This window comes from Nilaparvata lugens, chromosome 6 (genome assembly GCF_014356525.2).
Source record: "Nilaparvata lugens isolate BPH chromosome 6, ASM1435652v1, whole genome shotgun sequence".
Lineage (NCBI taxonomy): Eukaryota > Metazoa > Arthropoda > Insecta > Hemiptera > Delphacidae > Nilaparvata > Nilaparvata lugens.
The window spans coordinates 48,808,008-48,824,465 of NC_052509.1; the positions used below are offsets into that span (position 1 = coordinate 48,808,008).

Consider the following 16,458-nt stretch of genomic DNA (forward strand, 5'->3'; position numbering starts at 1 on the left):
TTATAAAATTAGAGAAACCCAGAACAGATACAAGAAAAACATAATTTCGAGAAAATATAAATAGCTTAAAATCCATTAAATGTAAACCATGTTAATTATTCATAATAGGGCCTAATTCAGTCACAGGATTAAGGGAAATAATTTTCAATGATCTTCAAGTCAGTCAACAATATTTTATTCGATTTTTCCTCACCCCACAATACCAGGCAGTTTACTGATACAAACAATAATTGAATAAAACAACGATTCTAAGTTATTTCTCGATGAATATGACTTTAAAATGAATATCAACAACAAATAAATAGAAAATGTGGTAATCTCAAAATAACAGGTCAAATAGGATATCGATGTCCAGAGCATATAACATATAATTATATACTTGCGCATTCTCTTCAAAAATACAAGTAAATAACTTGGAACAAATATAGAAAATTACCATTATATCTTCTATTGGAATTAATCGATGATATAAAAAATATGCTAAGCATACATGAACTTGGTTCAGAAATCTTTATTCAATATAGAAAGTACAGTCAAATATCAACTTCCAGCTACTTTTAATAAACACGATTATAAAGACAAATAAAATAATATAATATCAGATTCGCAGCACGAAGGTTAAACCTTTCAGAAAATACAAGCGGCAAGTAATTATAGTGAACAATTTGTCGTTGAAACATGATGATTACAATGATAATTTTATACATTTCAAAATTTTCCAATATTGAGGGACATAAATAAATTTCAGATATAAACTAAAATGATCGGCACCACATTTAAAAACGAATTGTTAAAAACGATTGAATAAATTACCGTACAAAATATATTGGCTCTAATCAATATCATCTGTTATAGATACTAGGTATCTAAATCTTAAACATTACACTGGAAATAAATAATATCATTGATAGTTTAGTCTACATTTTATTGTTTTGGAATTTCGCTTTGAGATACTGAAATATTATTCTAATCACTTTGTTCTATAATAATAACAACAACAACGATGATGATGATTGGTTTCACAAATGTCACTTAGCACTTGGCATATATGTGATGGATGGTAGAATGAGAAAGGTGATAGAGTTGGGGAATTGAAGAGATATAAATAGCATTTAACGAGAGTTCAATCTCGATTACTATAAAATGGCTCTGCCATTGAACTGTCCTTGGTGATGTGATGGAGAAGGGAGGGAGTGAGATGCCAACATTCAGAGCAGAGCAGAGCAGACAATTATTTACGCGGCAATCCAAACTCGCGGTCGTCATCCTCTGTGATGTCGCCGTGCTCCCAGATCACCTTGTGGGCTTTTCTAGCCTTCTCTTCCGCGGCAATGTAGTCTTGAACCTAGACAAACACAATCGTTCATATCACAATTTGGACGTATCATCAGCATGCAACCAAATTTGAAACAACAAACAGATCATCTTGATTAAAATATAATTACATTTTTATAATCATACAAATGAAACGACTTCGACATTACTTAACTTGCTTTTCATTAATTTATTTTACAAACGATCAACCTCTCATAAACAATATGATGCTTATTCACTGTTACTCCCACTGGTGAACACTGTGGACCGTATTCAGAGACTATTTTTGGAAGCATTTTTTGTTATAAAAAAAAACATTCAAAATTTATAAAATACATTCCGTAGTCATTAAAAATAAGATTAGAATTACGTCATTGTGATTTTCAACTCTGTTAGTCTATTTTTCAACGAGTTTACAATCATTCACTGCCGGTACAGTTTTCAAGTTCTATTTCAAAATCGAAAGTTGTATAGCGCGAGATTTACACGTGCTTATTGGCCCATGAGATTATCAGAGCTGTGCTTTGACGATTAAATAAAACTTGAATATTTTCAGGTAACGCTTTAAGAAGCATTAATTCAAGTAGAATTTCTTTATGAATATGGAAAAACTTTGTCGAGCTAGTTGGAAATTTGCTCAACGGTTTGAAATTGTCTAACCATATAAACCTATATGTATCATCAGCACTATGACTGCTAGGTATGAGCAGCGCATTTGATACATTCATTTCAAGTTGGTATCCCAGTATCAGGCTTCAGAAAATGAGAAAAAATAAGAGGACATGTAAGTTGGTAAGTTACTATCATTACCTATAATATTAAAAAGAATAAATGAATAAAATTCAATATCAGTTCGATATTAGTAAAATGTCATTAAGTAAAGATGGCGTACAGACTTATGCGCATATCACTTTTCATCTGCTGATGATGAAAATTACTGTTCCTGTACAAAGGTACAGATATAATAAGCATAGCATTAGCTGCGAGTTCGTGTCGCATAAATCAATATGCACCTTAACAAATAAAAGTATAATTTTATCAAGTAATTAACAAACAATAACTCACCACTTGCTGCAGCCGCTTTTCTCTCCTCTTATCAATCAAAAGATAGCCCTGCTCCACAAGGCTCTTGATCATATCCGTCTGGGTAGTTGGATCCACCAATGTAACGTGAGGAAATCCGCTGATCTTGTATTCAACATTCATCAAGAATACACCGTTCAGCAGGTCCTCTCTCAAAGCGTCCAATGTTTGCTCCTGATAATCGATCTGTCAATCAAATAGGAAACATTTGTGAAATAAATATTATACATTCAATTGAAAACTGTGGATAGGAAAAGCGCAGCGATAAAAGAGTATGGTTCATTAATAGCAGATCAATAATCGATATACATTACAAAATGCTATTATTCGATTAATTTAATGTATCAAGTACAAAGTGTACCTGATTCACAATGTATAATGTGTACCTGGGGCAGAAAGGTTTAGTTGGTCTCAGGTTGTAAAGGACAAAATCACCGATTGAGAGGTTTTGAACTAAACATTCAAATGGTTAATAATCGGAAGATGTAGATGATTAAAAACTTCCTCAGACTTGTACTGGAAATTGAACTTATAAAGTGAAAGAAACTTACGGTTTAGACCAGTTTATGCATTTCAAATGAGAGTACTAATTGTCACGACGAGAGGGATCCTGGTCCTTACAGTTATCTCGTCAAGCGCTATCTACAGATGGCATTGGCTATCAATAAGTCTAATTAGCTGTTTCTATTCACAACTTTTTGATCTTTTGAATATGGGTTATGATTCAGTAACGTATTCAGTCATTTGTTGTTGTTTAGTCATTTACATATTATTTGCAGATTGGGTAGTGAAAAATATCGTACGTTAATCGACAGTGAATGTCTGTCGCAGGGATCGCATGAAATTCTAGTCTTGGATGACGCCTCGACTGGAAACATCATGCTTGTTCATTTGTCCGTCCGCACACAACTGGCGATAGCTACGTACAAAGATTTATGATCAAACAACTGGTTTTCCTACCGTCTCTGATCAACTCCCTATCAATCAATACTATAGAAAAGCAAAAAATCTGGTGTGGCGCACTCGCACAACTTTCCTTGCCGTTATGAAAATTGATCAACTGACGCTAGTGTTCTCGCGCATCTAAATTAGTCTACTATTCGAATATCTAAGCCAGCTGGTGACAGGACAATAACGCTGCAGACACATGGAGTCTGCTAACTGTTCATAGTGAATGATTTAATAGAATCAACTCTTGCCAACAGTTTGCAAATTGAATAATCTTATTTTCTCGAACTTCGAGCTTATTTCCAATTTTAGTTGAAAATGTTACTGGACATTAATTGTAGAGATTTTCATGCCCAATCTTTTCCACTTGGAATTTTTTGTTTAAATTGTATCTGAAGTCTGATAATTGGGAATCTGAAATCAAACTGTGCATAGATGGGGCGGAGCTCCTGAAATTTTTACAGATATGGGGCTAGTGGCAGTTGATAGAGCTTATCAATGACTTGTTTAGGTATAAATTTGATCAAAATCGTTGGAGCCGTTTTCGAGAAAATTGCGAAAAACCCTGTTTTTGACAACATTTTCGCCATTTTAACTTTTTGTTGAACTCCAAGTTTTCCAATACTCCAGAATTGTTGAAAATAATGCTCGTCAGTTAGTAGTACCTGGTGACTGGACCAACACTCACATCATTGACCAGCTTGACGTAGGCGAGCGCGTACTCGTGTGCGTAGGGCTTGTCGACGTCGAAGCCTGACGGCAGAGTGGCACAGTCCTTGGTGTCCACCTCGTCGCGGTTGCCGTAGTCCACGTAGAACACCTTCGCCTTGCCCCCCGCCACCTTCTCCACCTTGGCTCGGTACCACTGCTGGTCGCCTCTGAATTTCGCCGCGCACAGGTCACCTGAAACACCAATCAATCACACCATTGAATCACATTGAGTCAAACTCATTGAATCACACCAATCAGATACACCAGTGCAACTAACTACCTATTCACTATACTAAGATAGTGGAAATGATAACAAGGCAACACCGCCTTCTATAGTAGATAGATGTGATGATTCTATCCATACCCAAATAGTATATTAATACCCGGCTTGTGTGACAGCTATATGTCAAACATCAAAGCATTTTACTTTTTTTGAATTATGTACACTTTTAATGAAGTGAAGTCACCACCACTAAGGAACTAATAAATGAAGGAAAAGTTATGAATATTTGAAGTATGAGCACAATGTGTTATGTTGAGCTTAGGCAGAAAAAATGCACGAGCTCAATACAGTCAACTGATTTTTGAATTGGAAAATGTTAAACTTGAATTTAAAAAACAGTTTTGTAGTGAAAATGCACTTACTTTTGTAGTGACGATCGTTTCGACCTGTTGTTGGTCATCATCAGACCACATGGGCCTGATGATGACCAACAACAGGTCGAAACGATCGTCACTACAAAAGTGCATTTTCACTTAAAAGTGTTTTTTAAAATTCAAGTTTAATTTTAACAGTGAAAAAGTATGGATATACAACAGAGTAATCACGCCGAGTGGAAATAGTTATTTGTGCAACTAGTGCGCAGTGACAGTTTGCTGCACCGAAAGAAACGTTTACGCACGAGCCGTAGGCGAGGGCGGAATGGTTTCTTGAGTGCAGCAGAGGAACTTGCGCAAGTATTTCACATTAAATTTTTCTTACAGTTACCATTGAATATGAGAAGTGGTTGATTATGAGTGAAATGATGGCTGAAATCCATCAAATGTTTGTCTGTAAAATTCTGTTATTAATAACAACTTTAAATTATTTTAAACTTGATAATCCAATTGAAAATTAATAATCGATAATAATTTATTTAAATTAAACATTAAATTAATCCAATTAATTTGAAAATTTGAATAATTTTGAGTAAATCTTAATTTCTAAATAATTTTTCGAACAATCAATTTATGAATGAAAAAAATATTATTTGAAATAATGAATAATTAATAATAGTCAAAATGTATAATTTAATGAGTTCTCATTTTTATTTATTTAAAAATCGGAAAAAATATAGATAGAACAAATTCGCATTCAAAATACACGCCAACAATGTCAACAGCTGATTGGGATGGCTGCAAGATAATACGCAAATTATTAAGAGTACGCAAAGTAATACTTTGCGCACTAGAGCGGAAAAGTGATTCTTTGCGGCCTGCAATCAGTGCAGAAATGGTCACTTTCCAAGGTACCTGTAGGAAAATGTTTATTATAGTTTTGTCAACATATTCCTAATTTATTCAAAATCTCAACACACGGTTTCTCTCTAGAGAAAAAAATCAAGAGATTTTCAAACCAATCAACATTTGTCTTACGGTACTTAGTTGTCAATACATAGCACAAATTTCAAACAATTAACAAAGAACCAAAGCTCTTGATTTACATGTAAAGAATTATTAACATGCTAGTACAGACTTCATAAAGATTACTTAATTAGTTTACATGGCTGGTGTATTGATGCACCATAATTAATAAGCAAATTCTTACAGGAAGCGTCACACAAAATTGAGCCAATTTAATTAGCATAGATTAACTTTCCGGCAGTCGCGCAGTTGTAAAAAGTACAACAGTGTCAGTTTTTATTGCTGCACAAAACTATTGAATGGGGTGAATGAATCACCTATGCATTCCAAAACTTTCTCCCCATCACTCCATTGAGTTGTAGTATCAACCGAGCAATGGTTCAGTCTTTAGGTGCCATTTAGTCGCGACAGTGCATAAGATAGGGAAAGACTGTATACGGGGACTGTAAACGGACCAATAACACATAATTGATGGCTTTGCTTGATGTATCTTATTGGGCTATGAAATTGTAATCATCCAAATGTTCAGGCGTAAAATAATCCAAGAAGATGGAAAAGTAATTATACAATTAATTAATATGTTTTGACAATAAACAGAGTACATAACACTTGGAAAATTGGATGTTGTACAAAATACAACACGCGTCTGCTCGTGTGATTGAGTAGGGCGCGACTACCGGAAGGTTAAAAGAAAAAAGATAAAACCTGCACATTTAAATATCTTCAATGATGAAGGTCACACTATTAGTTTCTACTGAAAGTTTGTTTTTCAAGACACCAAGTGCCGGTTGCACAAGGTTAAGTTTTAATCGTGATCAGTTCCACGAGAACTAATTGGAGAAGTCGTCTTTTCAGAAAAGCCTTCTCTGATTGGTTCTCGTGAAATTAACCACGGTTTAAATTTAACCGGGCCCAAAATTCCTACAATAGTTTGATGAAATTTTAAATCGTAATTAACCTTTTTTCGGTGTGTAGGCTCCAGTGAGTGCAAACTGCAGTTCTTTTCTCATCTTTTCGAGCATGGCTTCCAACTTGGCGGTCTGCTCTTCTTGTTGCACATAGATGCGCAAATTGTCAGCCACCTCGATCACCACCACCTTTTGATGGTTCACCTTCCTTTCCACCTCTTCTTCTTGTGGCTGCACTGTTTCTTCCTCTTCTTTGTAGTCCTTCCAAATCTGAAATATTTCAAACAAATTATACATATTTCAAAGATAGCTTTATTTACACTTTCTACAAATTATAAGTGTAGTGGGGAATGATGAAACAATAAGAGCCCCTCTTATACTTAACCCACAATGTTGATAGATTCGAATACTAACAAACGAATTAACAGGACTATGTAATGGATTAGTTGGGAGTGCCTCAGTTCGTAGTGCCTATTCTGACCATTTCTTGAGATACTGAGGCAATTGGCAAGTTGAGTCGTTTAGTTTATAAAGTTCCACACCATCAAGTTTTCATAACAGACTGATGCAGTCAGCTATACCATTGCACACTAGTGAGGGATTAGTGAAAATGGGTTGCTATTGAAGAACATAGTACTCCCATTGGATGGGTGGCAGCTTAGCTCTTGTATTGGAAAAAATCGAGTGAATCAAGACATTATGCCTGCCCATACGGTATTTCCATTTCTCATGCACAAACCTGGGGCTTAATTAATTAGGGCAGAATCATGAGCAAAAAACTAGACATATATAATTATTTATTCAAATAATAATTATATAACTAAAAAAATATATATATATTCTATAAAACGTTGTGGTTCGAAATTTAAATCCTACAACTCATTTAATATGTAATATTTATGCGTTAGTGACTAGTATTTCATATTCAATCACTCTTGTAATTTTACTTTTAACAGCTGGAGTCAGGAAATTGGCTTTCCGAAACGGGCGTAGTCGCAGTTTTTATGATAATCTTTATTATCTCATTTCTATAATTGGAAACCGTTTTCCTTGACAAAATAGAACATTCCTAAATAATTAAAAATAGCTGAAACTTTACACTATTTTCTCTCTATTTTATTTTGTTTTCAATTTTCTAGTTTTTCGAAATTTAATTTAAACGTGGACTACGACTACGCCCCGTTTCGGAAAGCCAATTTTCTGACTCCAGCTGTTCAAAGTCTATAACTTTGCTGAATCGGCCCTTAATATTATTTGAAACTTCAAGAGATGTGTATATTCAAACTCAATTGTGACAGCATTGATTTTATTTATAAAGAATACAGAGAGATTGAAGTAAACGTGACTTTAGATTGTAGCTTACATTGAGCCTGTTGTCCTTGGCATGTTTTTCGGCGTCCATGAGTGCATGATAGTCTTGTAACGACTTGCCGGCAGAGAAGGGGTGGATTTTGCACAGGCCCTCCTGAACAAGCGCCACCGACAGGTTGATGTTGTCGTACCACAGCCAGCCGATGAAGTTGCCCGCTTTGTCCAAACTTTCGATGGAGAACTCAACCTCTCGTTGCAGAACCTTCTCTCTGGTGAAATCAAGCGCTTCCTGGCCGAAAGGGTCCTCGTTCATGCCGGGGGTGCCACCGGGCGTCTGCCGGGGCGCCCTGGGACAAGTGACGCCGGCCAGCAGCAGCGTGATGAGGCAGCTGTCTTTCGGCAAGAACAGCCTTAGCCGCGACCCGCTGGCAACGTACTCGACAAGGCCTTCTATTCTGGCGTTTCCACGCTTGATGTGCGGCAGAATTGCTTTGGCTCTCGCGCTGTCAACCGAATGGTCATTCACCCTGTGAACGGGGAAATCTTCTTTCTTGCCATGCATGCCACTCAGACTCTTCATCGCCTTGTTCTGAGCTGCGTTCAACTTGTCCCACTGACAGGAGCGTTGGTCATCGTCTTGTCGATTTTTGATCACTGTTGCCAGGCCCTTGGAAACCAACGCTTCTGCAACATTTCTGAAATAACAGAATTTCGTGTTACATTGTTCATTATTCATTTGCTGAGCTAGGTCTCAACAAACATATAGCACAAAGACAGCATTACAAAATGCATAATCAAATAATAAAATTGTGGTACTGGATGTTTATGAAGCTTAAAACAAATTTAAATCATCATGTATTTTTTGTACTTTCAAGTTATTTAAAAAAATATATATTATCTATTGTTGTTGTGTATTATTTTGAGGCATTATGAAAACAATGGTATTTTATGAAAATATAATAACTCAGGACAGCCTTGAAGGCTAAAGTCACGAAATATCGTGTAAGAAAGAATCAATGTATCTTCTCTTAAATTATTAAATTTCTTATCTTACACTGAGATTTTCACAACATTTTCCAGACAAAAATACCAAAATAAAGTTAAATATGAAGCAGCAGATAAGAGCATGTACTAGATTCTTGTAACTTGATAGTTATTTTTGACAAAATGTAGGAAAACAGTTGGAGTTGACTTACGTTTGTCCAACCATAACAGTGCAGCAAGTCTTGGCTGGCAGATCATCACGGGCTGGCTGGATGTAATCGACGGTCACGTTCACCTTTTTCCTGATCAGCTTTTTTCTCAAGAATTCTCTCGCTTCAAACATCCATGGAATATCGTAGAGTGGTCGTATCGACTTCTTCGGTGGAGCTGTACCATCCTTATTCTCTCCTTCAGGCCTTTTCAACAAAAAAATAAAGAAAAATATTATCAAGTGAGAGATAATAATAACCTCATTCATTCCATTTTCTATTACTTCTATAAGATGACAATAAGAGGTCTTCTTAGAAACAAATACGATAGTATTGATACCTCAACAATGCAATAGTAAGCATTTGATATATACAACAGTATTAACCAAACAAAGAATGCAATACAATAAACTGTAACAATATAGTGATCTTAAAAAATATTTCATACTCATTTTGTCTAAATTTTACAATCGCAGTTTGATAAAATCGTCAGAACGTTCGCCACACTATACAATTATTGTGAATGTAAGTACTCATTGTGTAATTCATAATTTTAAATGCCTTTTCAAAATTAGAAAGATGACATCGATAAAAATGTTCTATAATACTTTTATCCAAAATGGCGGCTGATTGAAATTTATCAATATTATTTCTTTGAAAACTAAATCTTCAATCAGTCACCATTTTTGATAAATATCATAGAACATTTTTATTGATGTAATCTTTCTTGTTTTAGAAAGGCTTTGAAAATGATGGGTCATCCATGGAAATATTTAGAATATTCGAGTTACAACCCCTAAGTCACCCCTTTATGAGGGGTTGAAATTCGGTTGTCCGTCAAAAGGTACAGTAATTGATCAATAACTTATCCTGAAAGTTACAGTAGTAAAACTACTACAGTCTCTAATTTATTCAAGGGTTTCCATACATATGACTCACTCTGTATAGCAACATAATGCTCTGTAAGCATTGAAGTCATCGAAAAAAGAAAATCAAAGTATAAATATGCAAGGGTTGTTTTTGATTAGAATAAAATAAATAAATTTAAAATTATTGATTAAAATTCCTGTCATTGATAATGAATTTTTTACTCACATTCTTGGAGGTCTGATACTGGATAAGAATATTTTCTTAGTGGTTCCATTGGCTAATTTAACTTTCATTCCATCTCCGTTGATAATTTCAATCACTGTGCCAGTAAATCCCTTGTCAGCATCAGCTATCTGAAATATTCACAAAATTCATCTACTCCAATGAACATTTTCAAAGATATTTACATAATATCAACTAAACTACTCTACAATGAACCAATGTGATTTCCCATTATCTTCCATCATTCAAACACTAATATAAATAAAGATTGAAGACTGGATAACATGGTACAAACGGCAGGGTGATTGGTATTCTAATGGTATTCCCGCCAATAAACGCAATTTTATTATAATTGGATGATGTCGAAATATAAAGTATTTGAAATTGCAAAGGTTAAATAATGTTCAAACTGAATAATGCAAGCTGGCCTAACGAAAATGGTGTTATACAACACTATAATGGTTCAAAAGTATGATTCCAAAGGTGATATGATATAGCCTAGCCAATTCTCCAGTGGACTTGTCATTGAAATTGTGTAAATGTGTCAAAGTGTGTAAATTTGCGCTCTCATGCTTACAACATTAAATATGATTAAACAAATTATCAGATGTCATCCTAAGGTTGCCAACTACATGTCCTGAAAGATTAATTAGGCCGTTTTTGAGAAATAGTAATTTGTCTCGTTACTTATTGAATGACCATTGTAATTAACTGCACTCACTGTTGGACCAGATGGCTGCCAATTCTTCCATAATCTCAATCCCTTATTTTTCGCTTGTCTCTCCAATTTTCTGAGTTCTTCAATGTTCTTTGTGTACTGTATCGTGTGGTCGAAACATTTCGCGTATCCTTCTTCTACTAGACGCTCTGCTATGTTTCCTTTCTGAAAAAGACAATATTATCAATGAAATGAGAATATCAAATACAGCTCAAAGGAGTGTAATTACAAAGTTTCTATGAAATAGGATCCAGAAATAAGAAAATCCAATCAATAATTCGCAAATATTGGATGATTTTGACACGAAATACTGCATATATATTCAGCTGTTGGATGTCCCACTGTAATGCAACGTTCAAACGATGCGAGTAGGAAGTCTAGTTATAAAGCTAGTTGATTAGAAGCAGGACAGGCAAGCCAACTAGATTATCCACTAATATAGTTAAAACGCGGCTAGTTTTTATATAGTAGGCCTATGGTATAGTATAACTAGTGGATACTGGTAAACTACAGTAAACTATAGCAAATTCAGCCAGTAACGACTATACTCATCAAATTGTCTGGAGAAGATCATGCTCATACAATTCTAAGACTTTTGCATACGGAATAATTGACCGAGATGAACAGACATGGTGGATTCCGAACGGATAAAATGCAACAATTTCATTCTACAACTGAATTTTCAGAATTGATGATTGAAAATGTTAAGATGGCATACTTACCGGATGGTAGATGTTGCCAATAATGTTGTTGTTCTGTACAGCTTCCAAAGTGATTTCGACGTCCATTTGCAACAGCCTGATCTCGACGAAGTATTTGGCTTCGTGGGCGAAGGGAGGGGGGTCGCTGGCCTCCCCGTCTGGTCTGAAGCCGGGGCATCTGATACCAGCTATCAAAAGAGTCACGTGATACGTCTTGTCTTCCATTGTAACGAAGCACCGAACTGTTGAGCCATCTCTCACGTTTTCAATCACCGTTTTGATTGGTTTCTTTTGGAAATGGTCCACTAGTTGTTGCATCGATGCTGGTGTGGGAACCCATTTCACTTCTCTTACCTGAAAAATAATCGATTTTGTTAACAAATAGTACAAAACAGTACATTAATCGTTACCTTTCCAACCCGAACTTTGACGGATACGTTCAATAAATTGATAACAGATATAGCATTGATCACGTTTTACATTGTATAGAATGCGGCAAAATTACCTCTCCATTTCTGACTTGAATAAAAACCTTTTCCTGTTGAAAAAATGTTATTACTAATTTTGACATTCAACAAGGGAAGTGTTTTTACTGTCTGAAAAAATATATAGACAAAATATGTTTCAACAGCTAATTAAAATCAATAATAGACGAGCCACATTTTTTGAACAAACTCAATTCATCAAGTTATTTGTCAAAGATATTCGATCGATTTGAAAGTGATTAAGAACGCAATCATCCGAGGGTTTGATGAAGTACACTGGAATTTTGAGACAGTATTTTTTATTTTTTAAATATAGACGTTTAAATCAAGAGAATGGGGTTCGAATAGCAGCGGCGTGAGCGGAGTAGAATACTGCGCATGCTCTGTCTCAAAATCTGTTATTTTGCACAGTCAGGCCAGCAAACCTTACGTACTCTTCATTAGCCAACCCTATCCTCCTGTCTAAAGCATATTATATCTATAAACTATTATAAAAAGATACGTTTATGCTATGAAAAACACATTTTGGATGTAATTAATTACTTAAATTTACACTTTAAGTTACCTTGAATTGAAAAAAGTCCCATTAAAACGTACCAATGGTGTGTTCTTGCTGAACCTTCCCTTGCCAGCTGTTTTGGCTTGTTCTTCCAATTCCTTATAAGCAGCTGGGGCTGAAGGTCGCAATGAAACCAGACCTTCTTTCACCAACAGTTTGTTCAAACATTCTCCACTTGAATCTATAATAGAGAAATAATCTCATTCAATATAGCACATAAAAAAATGTGATGTTCATTTTTCTCAATAGATGTAGAAATCAATTTTCAAGCAACCTAAAATAAAACAGGATAACCAATCATTTTGGATAATAGTTGAACTGTAATTAAATAATCATCTGAGTTCTCGCAGTAAATCGATAGATAAGATGTAGCTCATTTTAAATAAACAGTGAATGAATATTGGAACTTGAACTGACATTACTCAATAAATTTCTCTGAATATTAATAATCTACAATGTTTTTCTTACAACTATTAGTTACCCACCTTTCCCAATATACAAGACGTAATATTCCCTTTCGTTGACTTTTTCAGTAACATAAGTTAAATCGGATCCAATTCTTTTGCCAACGAGTCTTTTGCGAAGGAATTCTCGAGCCTCCCAGGCCCAGGGCTCGTCCTTACTTTCTTCTCCAGTGTTGCTGCAATAGGCAATAATACAAGTTGATTCAAGTAGGCCTTCGAATGACTGCTGATGAGTTACTACATTTTTCTAGCTAACGATCGACTATGATCCAATAAAATGCTTTAAATTCTTACAATACATGAATAATGTGACTTTATGCTAATACTGTACTGTACACGAATAGCCTACACCTGTAAGTTATAGTAATTTTAAATAAGTCTACTTGTTTACAGCAGATAGTAGGTAGCTCAATGAATCACAAGCTTATCAGAAGGTGGGAATTTATCCGAAATACACAAAATATGCTAGTGGTTCTTGGTACTAGTACAATGTAATATGATACCAATTGGCACAAGAGCTCTCCTGTATGTTGATGATATTGTCCTTATTTTTGAGACAAGAGAAAAATTACAGCAATCTGTAATTGAATGGGCAGAGGAATTGAAATTGAGGCGAATGATTTCCAATGTAAAGAAGAAAAGTAAGGTGATGGTTGTGTCAAATGGAAAGAGAGATAATGTACAAGTTATGGTTGATGGGGAGGTGTTGATAGAGAAATATGAATACCTTGATACAATGTTTTCAGAGGATAGAAAAATAGATAGGGAGGTGCTGCCAGAGTGAGACAGAGAGCTGTACTGCATATTATGCAACAAAAGACGTTATATTTGGAAAAAAAGAGCTCGATAAAAAGATAAAGAACCAAGTATATCGAACAGTTATTGAACCTATTTTTTGCTGTATGGAAGTGGAAGCTGGCCAATAAAATCATCTCATGAAATAAGATGAGGACTTAGGAAATGAAGTGCCGTAGGAAAACTATTTGAAAGACAAGAAGGGATAGAAAGAATAAGGGAAGAATGGGCATGAGAGATGTTAGTGAAAGGATAGAAATGAAGCAGGTAGCATGGTTTGGACAAACATGTACAGCGAATGGGGGATGATAGCAAAATGTATGGGGGATGTACAAAAAATGTGAGAGTTCAGGGAAGGAGAACATTGGGACCTCCAAGATATTGGTATGAGGATCGGGTTGAGGAGATGAAACGGAGAAGAGGAAGGACCGTTCAATAGATGAAAAGAATGGTACTCAGGGAAGAGGCAAAGAAGAAATTTATTCACTTAGTTGCAGTTATAGTGCATTTTACATCTGTGAATCCTTTGCTACAAGATTAATCACATAGAAGATTTTTCAAGTCTAGGAAAAGGTATATCTGAACTCGAATGAGATTTTCAAAGTGGAACCATAAGAAACTGTTCATCAATAAACTGTGAAATGAAAAAGTTACTTGAACTCAAACCTTTTCTCTTTGAAATTGCTGTTAAAGTTCAAGTACCGGTGACCTGTCAATTGTTGCATAATTGGTTTACAAATAGTAACTTCTATATTTGTAGAACAGTGTTCGTGTCATAGGTTATTTACCTTTTCTTCTGAATTGTTATACTGTGATAAAAGAAAATGATTGAATTAATTAATTTTACCCAGGAGGGCGTTTTGCCAATTTTGGTGCAGTGATGTTTGAGAAGTTGAGTGTGGTTTCTGGAGGTGGCTTTCCACTGGGTCTTCCACGGATGATGATGGAATCACCCGACATCACCTAAACAAATACAAAAGGTCTCAGCAAAAAATAATCATACATTACAATTGAACCTATTTACTTAAAATACTTTGAAACTTATGTACTTGAAATAATTCAACTGCTCACATGAATCAACAGTTGGAGCTGAAGTACTCAACTATTTAGGAGACAGCTACATCTAATTATAGGGGCTTCTTAATTATAATGAGTTGGTAAGTTTAGTTCCAGGGAAATAATTGAACCATTATTCTAAAACATCATAAAAACTCTGAAAAAGTGATTGATTCTTGAAAAAAATTAATAGAATGCTTTATAACAGAAATAGTTGAGTGACAGACGATAACCTACACAAATAGATATTTTGCTTCTAATTAAACCCCTGTATGTTGAATTTTGACGTTGAAAGGAAGTTGACGATTTTGTACTATTACCCAATAGCAAAAAAAAACTAATTATTGTATGAGACAAATTCTAGTTATTCTTAACAATAAAAAACACAAGAAAATAACCATAGCCTATATTTCTTAACAAAGGACATTTTTATTGATTCAAAATAAATTTAAAGTTCTGCTGTGATAATAATTAATTGGTATATAAATGTATCCTATATTATCACTGCCGTTCATCAGCAAACATGTGCTTGTTTACAATAATTGAGTAAGTCATCTAACTTTCTTCAAAAATAACCTATAACAATTCAAATATGGTCAAGAAATTGACACTGAATAGTGAATCCCAATCTAAAATAATAACATTCAGTTTTGTTATACGAGCTAGGTATTTTTAATTAAATAGCAATATACGTTTTTTAAGGAAGTGAGTTTTAACATTAATTAAACATCTATTATCAACAGACCAAGAAAAAAGTATCAGGATGATACGATACGGTAGCTTTGAAACAGTCTATGTGGAAATAGCAGTATTTAAGTAAATTATATCTGTAAAAAAATTATTTGCTAAATAATGTACAAGCTAAAGCATATAATAGAATAGCTAAATAATAAACGTGAAGGGGGTCTGAAAACTAATAAACTTTCCATCGTACCGCATTTTAAAAGCAGCCAAAGACTAAAAACTTGGAACCATTTGTACATGATAAAATTTATTATTAATTTGGTAATATTAAAAAGAAAGGTAGCACAAAGGGTGATAATGATAATTCAATTACGTGAAACATGTTCCATTCATTTTAATTCATTAAAGACATTTATTTTCAAAAATGAAATAGCAAAACTTACCTGTTTTACGGTTGGTTCTGGTTGACTCATGCTTAGGCCATACGGTGTTCTCAAAATACGTGTGGAAAATAAGACGTCACCGACGTCGATTTGTTTATAAAGGTTCCTATTTGATTAACAGTTTTATTATGTAAAGAAAAATTATGGTTTATTTTATTTATCAACAATGCCTAAAGTAAATCATTACTCACACCTCTATACTGAAGTGAAGCTAAATGTGAAATGAAAGCCTGATGATGTGGCGTGAATGAGAGATTGAACCCAAATGTGAAGCTCCATCTAGTGAAGTTACCAGTAACTATGTTTGATTATTTGGAGCTTTCAAAATACAAGTCACAATATAATTCCTTTCCTTTATTAAATATTTTTT

At 34.6% G+C, this 16,458-nt stretch overlaps 1 protein-coding gene across 2 annotated transcripts; it reads right to left on the reverse strand.

Moving 5' to 3' along the window:
• Positions 1-153: 153 nt before the first annotated feature.
• On the reverse strand, positions 154-16,372 carry LOC111060053 (staphylococcal nuclease domain-containing protein 1). 2 transcript variants are annotated; one of them, XM_039431000.1, is made up of 13 exons: positions 16,089-16,367; positions 14,753-14,868; positions 13,132-13,286; positions 12,685-12,827; positions 11,624-11,956; positions 10,905-11,066; positions 10,187-10,314; positions 9,095-9,298; positions 7,951-8,593; positions 6,638-6,857; positions 4,034-4,248; positions 2,380-2,583; positions 154-1,345 (listed from the first exon to the last, which is right to left on the reverse strand). In XM_039431000.1, exons 1-13 carry the CDS (start codon positions 16,116-16,118, stop codon positions 1,232-1,234), a joined length of 2,667 nt encoding a protein of 888 aa, XP_039286934.1. In that variant the 5' UTR covers positions 16,119-16,367; the 3' UTR covers positions 154-1,231. The 2 variants fall into 2 exon arrangements, with proteins under 2 accessions (XP_039286934.1, XP_039286935.1); XM_039431001.1 differs by lacking the exons at positions 154-1,345; positions 2,380-2,583 and having other exon boundaries at positions 4,117-4,250; positions 6,639-6,857; positions 16,089-16,372.
• Positions 16,373-16,458: the final 86 nt, after the last annotated feature.